The sequence below is a fragment of the Dermochelys coriacea genome, chromosome 6 (genome assembly GCF_009764565.3).
Source record: "Dermochelys coriacea isolate rDerCor1 chromosome 6, rDerCor1.pri.v4, whole genome shotgun sequence".
In the NCBI taxonomy this organism is placed as follows: Eukaryota; Metazoa; Chordata; order Testudines; family Dermochelyidae; genus Dermochelys; species Dermochelys coriacea.
In genome coordinates this window covers 108,764,025-108,780,015 of record NC_050073.1, presented here as the reverse complement: position 1 = coordinate 108,780,015, position 15,991 = coordinate 108,764,025, and the positions used below count along the sequence as shown (strand labels likewise).

Sequence of the window (15,991 nt, the reverse complement as noted above, 5' to 3'; positions counted from 1 at the left end):
CAATGGTACAACAATGGAAAAGCCAGACATGCGAGTGATGGTGGGGGAGAGTGAGCGACAGAGGAAGCAGGGATTGAGTAAATGCGGGGTGGGGCCTCTGAGAAGGGGTGGGATTTTCTGCAATTAGAAAGTTGGCAACCCTAACCTTACATTCATCAGGGTGCAAGTAGTAGGGGAATCATCCCTGAAGGAATACCATAGGGTTACCCATGCATATGATACATACACACAACCAGAGGTAAGTCAGCTACATTTCCAGCATAATTTTAAAATTGTTTAAATATAAATATTGCATACAAAGATAACTAATTAGAGAAAATAAAATTGGATTCTAAAATACACCAATGACCTACAAGCACCTGTGGAAATACAACCTCAGGGTTAGAAAGCAGAAGCTTACATGCAGTATACACAAGTTGTGGTCACATTTAAAGGTGGTTTTATAGGGATGTTAATGCCAGTATGCTTTATCTGCAACTACCATTTCACAGTTTCCATAGTCATTCATCCTCCTTGCAGATGAGCTTGCTGCAGTTTGATACAGAGGGTAAAGGTCTTGGATTCAACAAATTGGATATTTTGGTAATTCTCTGGCTAAAAGATTGTCTTGAAAACAAACTTGCTTTCAAAACATACCCAAGATTAGTATTTCCAGCTCTAGTCTAGACCAACAACTGCAGGATAGAGGGCAACTGAGAGAGAGAGAGAGAGAGAGAGAGAGAGAGAGAGAGAGAGATTTTATATAAAATAACACAAAATGTGTATTGCATTTATGCAGTTAGGCCCCCGAACACTTAAAGCACACATTCAAATCCCATTGAAAGCAACAGAACTGAAATGCATGCATGCTGAATGTTGTGGATGTAAGCAAGGTAAGTGCTTTGCTGAATTGGGGCTTTAGGCTACAACAGCTATTACAATGTATAATTACCTATAGAATCTTAATCTATAGCATTGGAAACTACTGAATATAAACAGGAGAAAGTCAGAAATGTGAGCACTTAAAATCCCACTCCTACACAGAACTCTGATAGCAGCTCTGCGTGCAAAGCACTTACAGGACTGGATGCTAATTTGCCAAGCAGGCTTAGAAATTCATACCTCATGGAGGTGAATGGGGTATAGGAGTCGTAAAGTCCCACCTTTGGCTGACTGCTATGGTGTAGCTAGGGAATGCTTTCTTCCCAGCTTGCTTAGCTGGGAAGCATCCCATCAGTTTACACTGTGCTGACTGTAGCCTCACAAAAGGAAGGTGCAGAAACCTAAATTTTTAAAAGATTAAAATTTGCATTTTACAAAATGCAGAAAGCTCCTGAAGTCCCAAGATTGGCAGCTTTCTGTGCTGTGACTTTTCTCTTGTCCATGATAAGGCAATTTCACTTTTTGAAACACATGCAGTCATAACCTTCAATGAGACCCTTTAAAACTTTCCTTATCCAAACTGTTCCTGCAAGCTAGCCTGAGGACAGACTTTGTTCCTTCTTGATCCCTTCACCACATCTTACTGATCTAATAGAAAAGGCAGCTTCGTAGCCTCTGATTAAAAAGAAAACCTAGCAGATGTCTACTGAGCATGCTCTGAAATTATTTTTTTCCCAATCACTTTGCTAAGCTTTTGGAAGAAAAAAATGAAATGTAAGGAGCCTCTTCCTCCACAGAGGACAAGCCATGCTTTATAGATCTTATCTAAATAATTAGTTAGCTAGGTAATACTTGCAATGTTCCTGGGAAGTAAGTGGAGTACTACTGTACCCAGGGGGAAACTGAGGCATAGTGGGATATGCCTGAGACCTCGGAGGGAGTCAGTATCTGATTTGAGAGCTCTGTTTGCTGTTCAGAGAACTACGCCACAACCCCTCGATCAGATTCCATCCCTTCGTAGCTAAACACAGAGCAAATCTCTTCCCACAGGGGTGTCAATCTTACAATGACAAAACAGGACTTCAGTAGAGAAATACTGATGCACTGGTTAGCTGTACGGCCCATGCATGAGGCCTGCTGAATCTGGCCCCATGCTGTGACTTTTACTAGCTTAGCAAATAGTCCCATAGATTATGAGTCCTGGGATCAAGTCTAGGAAATCCTTATAGTTGAGAACAGTGATTCACAGGAAGTGGTGGACTTTGTGCTGATATCCAGGATGCTCAGGATACTTCTTACTTCACTGTTCGGCAAGTTTCCCTTGATGTACAAGATGGCAGCAAGGTGCTTTTTGCTAGTGAACAGAAAAGATCTAATGTTAGATACATAGAGTGGCACTACCTTAGGTTTTTATGTGGCCCCATCATCTGAGCACCTAAAGGTCTTTAATGTCCTTGTCCTTATATTCATAATACCCCTGTGTGGTAGGGGAAGTGCTGGCCTGTCTTTTTGTTCTGTGTTTATACAGCACCTAGCAAAATGCAGTTCTGCTCCATGAGTGACACTTCTAAGTACTACGGTAATACAAATAATTCAATCTCAATTCTGTAGATCACAACTGAGACATGGAGAAGCTAAGTGACTTGCCCAAGGTTACACAGGAAATCTGTGGCAGAGCAGGGAATATAATCCAGGTCTCCCAAGTCCCAGGCTGGCACCCTGACCACTGCACCATCCCCCGCCCTCAGCTGACATGAAGAGAAACCTGGCTCAGAATCAGCAAGAAGTCCGGTGGCACTTTAAAGACTAACAGATTTATTTGGGCATAAGCTTTTGTGAGTAAAAAACTCACTTCTTCAGATATGCCCAAATAAATCTGTTAGTCTTTAAGGTGCCAGAGGACTCCTTGTTGTTTTTTGTGGATACAGACTAACACTGCTACCCCCAGATACCTGGCTCAGAATGTATAGATTCTAGATGGTGTCTTGCTTAACACAACTTATTTCAGCTGATGGGTCACCAGCCAAACAAACAGTCACAAAAAATTATATGTTGAAGGGTGGAGTGGAGGACACCTAATCTGAGCTATAAAATCAGTGGTGGTACAGCAGAATTATGGAACTTGGATCTGTCTTTTGGAAAAGAGATCAGGAACATTTAGGGGAAAAAAAATACCTCCTATCAAGATCTCTGAACTGTACCTTGCTAAAAGGGGAGTTGTTACACAACGTACAGAAGTGTTCCTACGCACTCAGCATGGATGATGAACTCTCTGCTCTCTTTGTAGCAGGCCTTGAAGTGCTTGAACCTGATCTAGAAAAGCTGTTGCTTACAAGCTAGCTGCTTTTCATCTAATACTCAAGTATCTTCATGGAACTACTGTGGACGTTCCTATTAATGTTCACAAATATTCTTCAGTACCTCTTACCTGATATCCGGGTATGTATTAGCAAGTATAGCAACTTCTATTTTAATGGCACTTGAATCCTGAAGTATGATTATTTCAGCCAGTTTTGGGAGTGCAAAATCCAACCATGTGGCCTTAGACCCCTATTAGAAAAAAGTAACTAGAGTAAATAGTCTGTAATACAGGTCCATTGGGAATACAAAACCCCATCTGCATAAGGTGGGGACATAATCACGGAATGCTGTTTAAATATGCTAAACCAGCTAAACCAGTTTCTAACACAATTGGGTTGGCTATCAAGGAAGGAACCAAGCAGTAATTAGAAATGATGCCCTATAGATTTCAGAGGCCTTGTTCTAAACTGGATTTAGCCGTGCCCAGACTTTGAAAAACTTATGTAGCTAGATTTTTGTTTAAAAACCTCTTATGTTCTCTAAGCTGTACTCAGATCACTCTTCCCTAGCTGCTGGCCTACCTGCTACTCCCCAGTATGATTTTCTTCTCAGCTACTTAATCTGCTTGTTACCCCTGGAGATATGCAGTGACCTAACCTACATGGCAGATGCATGTTGCATCCGTGGATGTGTGCCAGATCTTTGACTTCTCTACTATCTGCTAAACCCCTTCCCTTATTCCCCTGCAAAAAGCCCTAAGCAGACCTGCTCTCCAGCTGCTGGAAACCCTACCTATGAAGAGTCTGGACCTCCCTCACACATCACCTGCTTTTCATAGTCATCATTCCCCCTGCCACCTGGGTTCACTGTGGAGCCGTGAAAAGAGGGATAGGATTGAGATTAAACAAGTGTGAGTTGATCGTTAATTCTCTTACCCAATACATTGTTCTGAAAACAAAAACTGGCATTTCCAGACCCAGCCAAGACTAAAAGCAGCAGAGTCCAGGGAAATAACAGGGAAAGTTGCATGCAAAACATACCCAGTGCATGTATTTATGCCACAGAACTGCAGCACCTTGATATTACGATAGAGAACTATTAGATAAAGAAACTTAAATCTGAGTAAACTGAGCATAACAGGAAAGGAACCAATTGCATGTAATCAGGAGAAAGTGGGAAATCAGCATTGTACTTGGCAGCCCATTGCTGCTCCTAGAATGTTAGACTTGTAAACTGTGTAACCTTCAGTCCCCGGGCATATATTCCAACTTGACCCACCCCTAGTCTTGGAAAACTCCCCTTCCGTCTAACATCCACTTGAAAAAACTAAATAGCATTTGAAGAATTAATCCTAGAGGCTGAAGACAACTCCTTTCAGAAGTTCATAGGACTAAGTTCTAAGGTGGACATGGTGAGCCAATACTAACCTTCTCTTTGCAGAAGCTCTGCAAGTGGGAGGCATGAGCTGAAATGAGTTTTGACAAGTTTTGCTGTAGTTCTGGGGTTTTCAAGCTTACTTTCTTCTTCATTAGCCTCACAATGTATTCTCTCACCAAGTGACCATGAATCTTCTCCATAATGCCCTGTTGGGGAGGGGAAATGGGAGTTAATTCAGTAGGATCATATGCATGGAACCCACTGCGAGGGCTACAGATTATGCCAGATGTCTGACGTCTGGCATAGAGTTGCCGCTTATCTCAATGGCACTTACATACAGGGCCCCATAGTCCCCTCCTATTGTGTATCCAAGTCCAGTGGTGGTGAGGGGTGGGGACACAGGAGCTGAGCCCTGCAACTGGGGAAGAAGTGGAGTTACAATGAGGCACCAAGCACTCGCCTTTGACTTGACAGGAGGAATGGGCAGGGAATAGAGACTTAAGACGGTTCCAAAGGGTAGCAACAGAGGGACAATCCTCCCTCACCTCTAACAGACTTGCTCCCACTGCTGTCACAGAGAGGACAACCTTGGGGAATTTCTTTTCAGTTGCTCCCCAGTCCCAAGTTCCACAGTTGTCCCTGGTGGAGCTGATGCAGGAGGTGAACACCTAGAGAAGGTAACAGCTCCTACCCACTCACCCAGAGGACTTGCAGATGTGCAGCCTCTTTCTAAGACCAGCCATCAAGGAACAGTCAAGAGCAGTCTTGGAGTTGGGTGAGTTAGGGGAGGAAAGAAAGGGAATGGAGGTGACGTTCACCACAGGACGAGAGGATGGCCTGGGCTAGCATAAGTGAACTCAGGGAAAGGGTGGGGTCTGTTTTGAATTTTTAGCATAGGTGAACTCGGGAAAGGGTGGGATCTGTTTCGAATTTTTGTTTGGGCACCTTTGAATAGCGTTAATCCCCTGTTTGTATATGTGGATCGAGGGCAATATGGTCCCAATGCTAAAACATGGTGTGCCTCAGTTACACCTGGACAGCCATGCTGGATTCTCATTAGTTCCGAAGTACTCGCTCATCTCCCTATTACTGGCTGGTCTGGAGTCCTGTTCTACCCAGTGCACAAACCCTCCCAGCCCCTCGTAAGCAAAGCCAATGATGTCTGGGAATTCGCTCTTTCCCAGAATGGGGATTTCCTATTAGGAATGAGTGATGTTTGAAAAATGAAGCATGAGAGGAAGAAATATCGCAGGGAAACAGGAATCTGCCTCATCTCCTCCTGGTCCCCTATTTGATTACATACATTACTGAATTTGTTCAGATTATTAGAGAGACAAAAGCAGGAAACAGAATTCTTAAAAGGGGACTGTACATTGTCCTATTTGAGGCTTGCTGTATAACCACAAGAAATATGGACTTGGACACTTAAAATCGCCTTGGATGTGGCTGAGGATAGAAGCTTGCACTGCAAATCACAACATCTAGACCTGGCCTTTTCTTGGGATTGGCTCCTGTTGCAACCACCCCTGCAAATACTTAGGATTATCAAAGCCACTATAAACTAATTTGCACATGTGCAGCCATGCTGGGGCTGGAGGACCAACAGCCAAGATCCTTGGTGTAGACAAGGCCTTATTCTGAAGAGCTGCCTGAACACTGAAGCCTCTCTAATGTGTTTGGCCATCATGCTGAAGAAACCAGGGTAAGAAGGAGCTACGTGAATCTGGCTTTGATGGATAGGAGTTGGTGTTGGCCCTTGGGATGATTTAGGTAATCTGCACAGTAATGGAAATCCCTCCTTGGGGGTGGGATTCGCAATTTGTGAAAACTCTCCAGTTTAAATGGGGTTAAGCTTGCACTTGCCAACATGCCCACCCAGTCCCCTTGCCAAACCGTGGTGAGTCCATATAGCTGAGCATCAGAATGGTTCCTAGTTGACAAGCCAAGCTTGGATTCCCTAGAATTCTTTCAATGTCTCCCTTTGACCTTACCTGGTAAAAGGGGTCGAGGAGAGTCCTGAATCCTGAAAGGTGGTTGCTGGTGGCCTGAATGATTTCATCCATCGTTTCACTGCACGAAAGCCATTTACTTTGTGTGAACTTTCTAAAAATAGGCTGAGGAAAGAACATGCTGTTCAGCTTCTGCAAAGCAAAGTCTAAATGCAAATATGTACATAGAGATTTAACATCTTATACAACAGGTGTGCATGGTGCTGCACAGAGAAATTAAAGATGGCCTGCTAAAGGAGAAGAGGTGAATGGGGCTTGTACCCTTCTTTGCTTCCTTCTGATGAACAGGATAGAGGCCCTGAAAGGCTTAAATTAAAAACTATCTTTTTGTTTCCATTTCTTAAATTAGAATTTTGCGTCTGGTCTACTCTATGGTGACTGACAAGGACTGATGGCATCGAGTTCCAAGGGAATGAAAGTTGAGGGAAGAGATTTTAATCAGAAATTGTATTTTGTTGGAAGTTAAATAGATATTTACCAAAAAACACCAATAATGACACTGGAGAGAGGTTGTCTTCCTTAAGAGTCCACCCCCCCCCTTGGTCCTCTCAGTTAAGGTATGAGTTCACAATGAACATCCCTAAAACCTCCCAAGAGGTCCTCGAGGAAAAGCAGGGAAGATGAGATTTGACAATCCTGATGTTTCTTTAATTAGAAACAAGAAGTGGAGAAAAGCCTTTTATTTCAAAGAAAGGAAAAGCCCAGAAGCCAAAAAGTGAATGAGTCCAATTTTAAATGCTTCACAGATCATCTTTAGATATGTATCCTATCCCCAGGAATTTACAGGCAAAGGCCCTGCTGCTGCAGACAAGTATGTAAGTAATGTTGCACATGTGAGGAGTCCCAGTTAGTTCAATGGGACTACAGTACTCATGCTCATTAAGTTACATTTGTTTTCAGGATTGAGAACTAAAACAATGGGAACCAACTGAGTTTTAAATAATGAAGGCGGGGGCTGAGACTTGAAATTCAGATCTGGCTCTGATCTCTTCCCAAGTGATCGGTTGTGGACCCTCTCTAATAGGTGAGAAAAGATCAGATTTTTCTTTAAACTGTAAATTTCCCATTCAGTTAAATCAATCAACCTGAAGTGTGTATTCATTGCTTTGATAAAGACAGCATAATGATGACCTCAGCGAAGTAATGTGATCAGATACCATGATGGGCAGTATAAGCCCTGGAACACTCGGTTGCCATGTGTTTAACACCCCTACCTCCATCCCCAAAAAAAAAAAAATTCTGGGAAAATTATGTTGAACCTACTTTTTTGTCCCAAATCAAATTGGTAACATATTAGACTTTTCTTCTACAGGAATATTTCATATGAGACAATTACATCCCTATATGCTTGGTATTTATTCATGTAACACAGACAGGTTACCTTTAACTCCAGAAACAAATCTTGAAGCAGTTCATCATAGCCACTGTTCTCTATTTCACTAAGTGTAGCAAGTATTTTTAATCTTGTGCTGTCTTGTGCTGATGTTGTAGTTTTCTCCGTGTGGTCTCTGAAACAAGATGCAGGAATAGATTTGTTACACAAAAGAGGAACGCTAGTGGGAGAAGCAAATGTTAATATGTCAGTAAAAGCAACTTAGCACCAGGACATCAAGTTTTGGTCATTACGCAAAAAGTAAACTAGAATTCTGAGTGGCTTCTATGTTTTAGAGTAGAAGTGATGGTCAGTGTTAGTGGGAGGGATACTGATTACATGACAAAGACTTTTAATTTGTCTGTCTGGCAATTGTTCTATTATTGGATGTGCATGTAAATTATCACTGCATATGTGAATGGCAAAAGGGCAGATCCAACTAGCCCTGCCATTGCCCCCGTAAAGGCCAAACTGCAGTGGAAATGACATCCCCTGCTATATGGGACCCAGCCACTGCAGGAACTCCATACCTCCTTGCCAGCTTGATGGCAGTCCTTGGCACAGGAGTGCAGGAATGAAGTTGTGGGTGAGCTGAGCTGTATGTTCACGGGGCACACAGTGCAGATACATGGACTCAAACCCTCATGAAATGAGTGGCAACAGGCAATATCTGATGCTCCTTCCTATGGCCCTGGTGGTCACTGGCTACTACAGGCTGGGCCATAGGATTCAGTTCCTCAGCCTTGTGCATAGGTGCCGATTCCGTGGATGCTCCGGGGCTGGAGCACCCATGGGGGAAAAAAATGGTGAGGGTTTAGCACCCACCGGCAGCCCCCCCATCAACATCTCTCCCTCCCCCAGCGCCTCCTGTCCACCTGCAGCTCCACAGATCAGCGCCTCCCACCTGCCACAGATCAGCTGTTTCGTGGTGTCTGGAGGTGTTGGCGGGGAGGGGAGAGGAACCAGGGTGCAGTGTGCTTGGGGAGGGGGCAGAACTGGGCGGGAAGGGGAAGAGGCAGGGCAGGGGTGGGGCACTGGTGGAAGGGGTGGAGTGGGGACAGGGCCTTGGCAGAGCCGGGGCAGCATCCCTCGGCAGAATAGAAACTCGGCACCTATGGTCTTATGCCTTTTGAACAGTTTGACTCAGGCTCTGACCTCTCACGCAGGATTCAGTCTATTGTTTTTCAGTTATTTCATGAAAATAATAGAAATATCTCCACTCTGTTAGAGTCAGAGGGTACCTTAGTTTTGTAGCAAAATATTTAATGATGCACAGCTTGGATAAAGGAAAATGCAGTTGTGGAAACTGTCCTAATAGCATGAAACTGCTTGTTCCTAAATAATCAAATGGAACTTTTCTTTTAACCCAAGTGTATATGTGTTCTATAGATGGTTACTTGGAGACTAGTGACTTGTCCAAATCAATCAGTGTAAGAACAAAGAATGAAACCCTGGTATCCTGATTCCATGATCCCTATGTTGTCAGAATTTGCACGCAATAGGAATATTTGAAATCTGGAATAATAGGACTATCTTATGATCTGAAAATCTTTGGGTGGGGTTCTCAGCTTCTCCAAAATGACACATGAATGACTTCCCTGCAGCAATGCTAATTTACACTAGCTAAATAATTAGGGTGACAAGTATATAATGTAAATATTTGATTAAGCATTTTGGATATTAGCTTCTGGAAGTTGCACTGTAGCTTCTCTCTCTCTAAATCTGTATATAAATATTAAATACAATTAAAGGTTTCAGTGTGTTTGCTGCTGTAATGCTCTTTACCTCCATAAGCTACAGTCACCCGGATTGATTACAAAGCAACAAGTTAAGCATTTTCATTGTGACTCTTACCTAAAATTCATGCAGTTGTTAATATTTGCAATTATCATAGCCTTGAAATAGCCGTGCTGCTTGTTTTTCTCTTTAAATTCTTCTAAGGCTTTCTTGTAGCTAAAGGGAGAGATTGAAAGAAGAAATCATGATCAGTAACTTTGCAACTGGATGTCACCGTTGCACTTAGGAAGCCGTTTCCTGCAACAACTTGTTATTATACCTTTTCAAAAATGTTGACAGCTCCACCAACAGTACGATGGACAGTTGATTGCCCAGTTCAGATGTAATTTCTGCAGCTCGCTTTTGTCCTCCGTGAATAGTCTAAGACATAAAATTGAACAATGGTCAACTTCAAACTTCTACAACAACCCTCCCCTGCCAAAAACAACCCACAGGAGAGTTCTAAGGTGGCTGATGCTGATTTCTTATTAGTCATTGGTGTTAGAGGAGATTAGTGCTCAATGCGATAGGCACTGCACAAACACAAAGCAAGAGCCAGTGGCAGCTGCCTGCTTTAGCTGCCTATAACTAAAGATGGCGGAGAAGTGGGAGAGGTGCCGTGACTTGTCCAAAGTCACACAACAGAGCTTGGAACAGAATGTTGGTCTCTCCTGAGTCCCAGCACCGGGTCCTAGCTGCTGGACCACACTGCCAGTCCTAGGAATAAGCAATGGAACTGTACTTGTTTTGGACAATAATGCAATATTTGCACCCTCTGATTTCAATCAAAAACATAGATGAAGAGGAAGGAGACACTAAATAGCAATTCAGAAGAAGAAAAAGTGTGAACATAGTGTCAAATGATTTTATATATATAAAAATAATAAACACACCCACTTTTTGAAAAATATCTTCTAATCGTCATCGGGGGAGGGGGAAAGAAGAGAGTCCTACCCAAGAAGGACAAGAGTTGATTTGTCTAATACAACCTGAAACTCAGCCAAGTTCCTCAACAAATAACTGCTATTTTGCTCATTTATGTACAAGGGGTCCTACTGGTTCAGTTTTGGTTTCACACATGCATTCCCTTTTGTCATGTCAAACAACGGCAGGATTTTCCCCCTCAACATGTTTGAGATGTGGGGAAGAAGAGTTTCACAGGACTGCAGAGCAGAGGGACCCGCTAGTCCCTAATGGATAACCACCCATGCAATCAACCCACAGCCTCTTACTGAGGCAAGCCTAGTGGATAGGACATTGGCCTGTGCTGTGGGAGAGCTGGGTTCAATTCCCTGCTCTGGTATAGCCTCCCTGTGTGACCTTGGGCAACTCACTTAGTCTCCCTGTACCTCGAGTGCCCATCTGTCAAATGAGGATAACAGCACTTCCCTACCTCACAGGAGTATTGAGGATAAAATCCATTGATAGTTAGGACGTGCAGAGATACTATAGTGATGTCATAAATACCTAAAGAGATTTTTCCATAGGATTACATGGTCTTCCCTTTATTTGAATATCTAGAGCTTCTTGACTAGATTGTACTTAGTTTCAAATCCTAATACCTTCATGACAGTTATTTATTTTTAAATATATCCTGGAACAAGTAAAACAATGCACTTCAGTGCGTTTTTGTTACCTGGATGACATCTATGGCTAATTCACTATGAAAACGTCCATCCAGTTTTTCTGGTTCTTTCTCTTGTGTCCACCTCTTTATTTCCATTTCTAAACTCTTGGCCAGCCAGTTCTTGACAGAAGCCTTGACAGAATGAAGGAAAAGAAACAACATTTACCAGAGCCCATGTACATGTTTTTTAGTGCTCGCAGTTTGTGGGCTACTTTTTACTGGTCAGTCATGTAATTTGTCTGGCCTAACGGAATTTCACATCAAATCCTGCTAGGAACTTGAAACTCTATTCTCTGCCAGTTACACGAGTCTCTCAGATGGTAGTATGTAAAAATCCTATTCCCGTAAGGCCCAATCCTGCCGTCTTTATTCAAGACCATATTGTACCCTCCTCTGCTTAGCTCAGGGGACGGCATCCAAGAACTCTGGACTCTGAGGCTCATTGCGGTGTTTCCAATTAATGTTTCGTCAGGGAGAGGCTTGGAGAGTGTACAGGATATTGTCCCCAATTCCCGGGGGAATGGGAAATGGAAGTTCCATTGCTGTGGGTCCTGCTCAGTCTCCCTCGTGGCTCCTTTACCACCCAGAGTGCAGAAGTTAATGCTACAAAAAGCTGCACAGTCTTCTGGGCACATCTGCACCTGACTAGCTGCCAGGTTGGGAGGAGAAGCATGCTGCACATAGTGGCTGCTTCTCAGCGCTGACCCTTCCTGCTCCTGACATGGATTACTGCAGAGCTGCACAGCGCATACAGTAATTAACACGGAGAGGCTACTGCTGCATTCTGTTTGTTCAACAACTTGCCTGTCCCAGATCACATCTGGAAGGGATTATAAACTGGAACTCCAGACTGAACTTCCTCTCTACTTACAAGTCTCCAAGAATTCTAGCCTGATGTTTTTGACTGATCAAAAGGTTTTAAGCACTGTGATTACTAGAATGGTCACCACTTGTGGTCTTTTGGGAGGGCGGGGGGGGCAACCCAAGAATAACAGCCTCTCTGCCATTTCTGCAAAGATTCTTCAGTACGTTTAAGGGCTAGGTTTTCAAAAAGCTGGTCTGCACAGTTGCACACCTTTGCATGCACCCAACCTGCTTTCACAAATGCTGTGGGTACGAGTCTCCTCTGACAACAGCACATAAGTCAGGAGTAATGCCACTAGAGCTACACTGGACATATCTGGCTAGGAGAGGAGAACTGAGCCCTCTCTGCATGCTTTACTTAAAATTGGGTCCAAAAAAATCTATGACTGTTTATTCCCTCTTATGGTAAGGCTTCCAGAGCTAGGATAATTGTTTTACTGTGTAAATAGCCATGCAGCCCCCAAGGCTCATAGGGCTGAGCATGAAGACAACAGCATTTTGTTATGTAGGTCTTTGTGCAAGAGAGAACATGATTCATTTCCCACCTGCTTAGCAAGGTTGAGCTAACATGTCTGATCTTGAAAGGTACGTAAAATGATGCAGAGATCAGAGCAATGCACAATAACTGTGCCCTAGACAGAATAAAGCTTCACTAAGGCATGTCACAGAAATAAAGGTAAGAAAGGAATGAACAGACTCTCACCGCTTCATTATACAGGTATTTAGCTTCAAGCTGTTTGATCATTTTGGGTGGCAAAAGGCTCCCCAGTTTGGCTTCATCCAACTCTTTCACTAAAATGGAATTTTTTCTTATGTCACTGGAATGAAAAAGCCAAACAATCACATTTCGTAGAGTCAGTGTAATTAAAGACAGTTGGTTTACATAAATCTAACATTGCTAAAGAAATCAGTGAAAACCAGATGTAAAAATGTGTGTTGCCCTTAAATGCAGGCAGGCCTTGGAGGAAAGGAGAAAGGGCCCAGGCTTTGTAGCCCAAGTCTCCAGTTATAGTTCGTTCGTGCCACTAAACAATAATGGACACTGGCACAGCTTGCTGTGGGAATTCAAACAGTGCAGAAGTGTTCTAGCCTAAATGGAACCAGGAGTTGAGGTCTGGTGGGAAAGGGAGAATTCAAAGCAGTGAAAATAAAGGAAACCCTTCCTCCTTCAATAGCTGAATTGACACTGGGTTTTAGTGATTAAGTAATGTTGGACAAGCAGTTGTTTTTAGAATTTCAATCTCTAAAAGGCTGCTTTTGGTGTCTCATAGCCTGCTATTATTCTTTCTGCGAAATGCCTATTGAAGGGAGGACTGATGGCTTGACATGGAGACATAAATCAGCTGCTACCCTGGTGTCAACGTGGAATGACTCCATCAGCCTCAAAGGAGACTTACACTGAGGGCAGGTTTTGCAAATTTGGCCTTATCCTTTTGAACTGCAGTGAGTAATGTTAGCGATTGTCCACATTTATAGATGAACCATCACTTCACAAATATCACATTGTACTACTAGCAACAATCCATGGGCTGCTTTTCTACAACTTCAGAAACTTGTTGCCAGATCTTTAGCAGCAGTAGTGTTGTGCCAGGCACAGCTGAGTGGGAAAGATGGCCAAGGTGCAGAATCTGCATTTTTTGTTGAAAAAAGTTCAGTCAAAAACGTTCACTCAGTTCTACTGTTTATCCTTCATAGAGCATTTGTATAAGAAAATACCCAGTGTTCTAGATAATTGTACCCTAATCCAGTGGTCTGGAGCACTGAAACATTTTCTGATTCTCCCCTCCCCAAATTACTTCTGAAACCACCCAATCAGTTTTCAAAACAAAGCCACGTATTTTGGCTTATGCCAGAACTTTTCTGAATGCAATATGCTGAGGGAGGCTTGCATAGTATGTGTAGTTATGTCCTTGTTGTTGTTTCCCCCCCCCCCCCCATGTGCTGCACCTTTAAATGTCTAGGGATCAGAGCTGTGCTGCTTCCCTGGTGCAAAATTGCCCTAAAACTTGTATAACCAGCTGCAGGAGGGTTCACCCAGTGCAAAGGGAACCCGAGGCAACATGAATCACTGTTGTAGCTCCCCAGCTGCTGCACCTCTTATTGCCTGCTGCAGGAGGCCTGGCCAAGGAGTCTCTCTACTCTGCTGTTCCCTGACAGGTGAAATGGCCTCTTGGGGCCATGGGCAACTAACTTAAACCTGTTTTGTGAGGGGAGCAACCAGTGCCCAGAATTATGGGTGGGAGGGGAGGCACAATGATGACTTTAAGGCCAACTGTATACATCTTCCCTTCTCCTCAGCTGCACTGAGCACTCCTTAGAATCAGCTCAGGCTCTGGGCCCAGAAGCCTGCCCTCTGCTAAAGGTGACCACTACGTTTCACTCAGACTGTTAGGTGAGAGGCATGGTTTGAGGAGAATCTTTCACAGAAGAAATCTACAGTCATCTGGTTTACATCTCCATATATTCAAATAAAGTCACTCAGAGTGATAGGACACGGTGAGGGTTTTGTGTATGGAAAAACGGACTTGCTTTTAGAATTTCAACCCACTGGGGTAAATTCATCCCTGGTGTACATATCCTGTGGTGTTCTGTGAAATGCCCAGTGACATCACATATCCTCATTTACCAGTGGCAGGTGAGCGCCTTGTGCAGCGTACCCTCCCGCACTGCACAGATGGCATGTTTAACATAGGAAGTAGGTTAGGCTGGACGTGAAACACTGACCGTCTCCGCAGTCTTAGGGAAGGTGTCTGCAAACTCTCACATCCATATTTAGCAATACCAATTTAATCACACGTTGGACCTTATGAAAGTAGTTAAAACGTGGCTAGCCTATCAATGTTTCGACCCCGAGTGCAGCAGCACTTTTGGAAAAATTCTAAAAATCAACCTCAATTCCATCATCTTACAGCAAAGCAGCACTTAGGAAGAAAAGACTTTGGGGGTTTTAAAATAAAGTAACACAGCTTTTGTATTTACAGTTTGTGATAAGAAACAAGACTTCTTCACAAAACATATCTAACAGCAGAGCAACTGGTTCGTCTAGTGCTAGAGAGGAGTTCAGTTTTACAAAACATGGGGCGGTTTGGCCTGATAACAGTCCTTTGGCTAATGCTCTGCTGGACTTGGGTTCCAGTCCTTGCTCTCCTAACTCAGGGAGTGTCTACAAAATAGCTGGGTGATGCGATTCCCAGTGTGGCTAGACACACGTACACAAGCTAGTATGCTAAAAATAGCACGGGGGCCAGGGTAGCACAAACGGTGGCATGGGCTAGCTGCCTGAGCTGTACCCCCGGGATTGGGTGGGCTTGTACTCGGGCAGCTAATCTGAGCAACTGCCCACACTGCTGCGGCCACACTGCTACTTTTAGGTGCTCGTTCGAGCAGAGCTAGCCCACCTATTTCTACCCGAGCTGGGCATTACACCTCCCAGCTGCGGTGTAGACATACCCTCTGAGGTACACAGGCATTGTAGGTAATGCCTAAGCAACATGCTCCACCCTCCCAGATGACTTCACATCGTGTTTCTCGGGAGCACAGGCCTGCAGTTGAATGAGGGACCACGAGGAAAAAAGGTCCTTCACTGCCCCAGGAGGGGGCGACTGGGCTGGAGAAGGAGAATCTGGAAGGGTTCAGTCGCACAGTTGGAGGGGTGATCAGGACAGGGAGCCTTCCCAGGCCAGCCTGATGCAGTGAGCTATTTGATTAAAGAGTGGCAGCAATGGACTTGACCCCCTTCCAGCCCCACTGGGCTGAAAGATTGCGGTTGTGGCACTCTGAGGGGAAGTGAAAAATCCTCCCCAC

The 15,991-nt window shown here is 43.9% G+C and overlaps 1 protein-coding gene across 6 annotated transcripts in view; it reads right to left on the bottom strand.

Annotated features, from left to right (window-relative positions):
- Nucleotides 1–248: 248 nt before the first annotated feature.
- Nucleotides 249–15,991, bottom strand: part of TNFAIP2 (TNF alpha induced protein 2) — a 42,538-nt gene continuing 26,795 nt past the window's right edge. For all 6 annotated transcript variants that reach the window (XM_043515816.1, XM_043515812.1, XM_043515815.1 and 3 more), the window contains 9 exons: nt 12,891–13,005; nt 11,333–11,455; nt 9,977–10,077; nt 9,775–9,873; nt 7,930–8,056; nt 6,531–6,653; nt 4,590–4,745; nt 3,290–3,411; nt 249–2,215 (listed from right to left, as the gene is read on the bottom strand). In XM_043515816.1, coding sequence (XP_043371751.1) covers nt 2,074–2,215; nt 3,290–3,411; nt 4,590–4,745; nt 6,531–6,653; nt 7,930–8,056; nt 9,775–9,873; nt 9,977–10,077; nt 11,333–11,455; nt 12,891–13,005 — 1,108 coding nt within the window. In that variant the 3' untranslated portion in view covers nt 249–2,073. The remainder of the gene's footprint in view (nt 2,216–3,289; nt 3,412–4,589; nt 4,746–6,530; nt 6,654–7,929; nt 8,057–9,774; nt 9,874–9,976; nt 10,078–11,332; nt 11,456–12,890; nt 13,006–15,991) is intronic.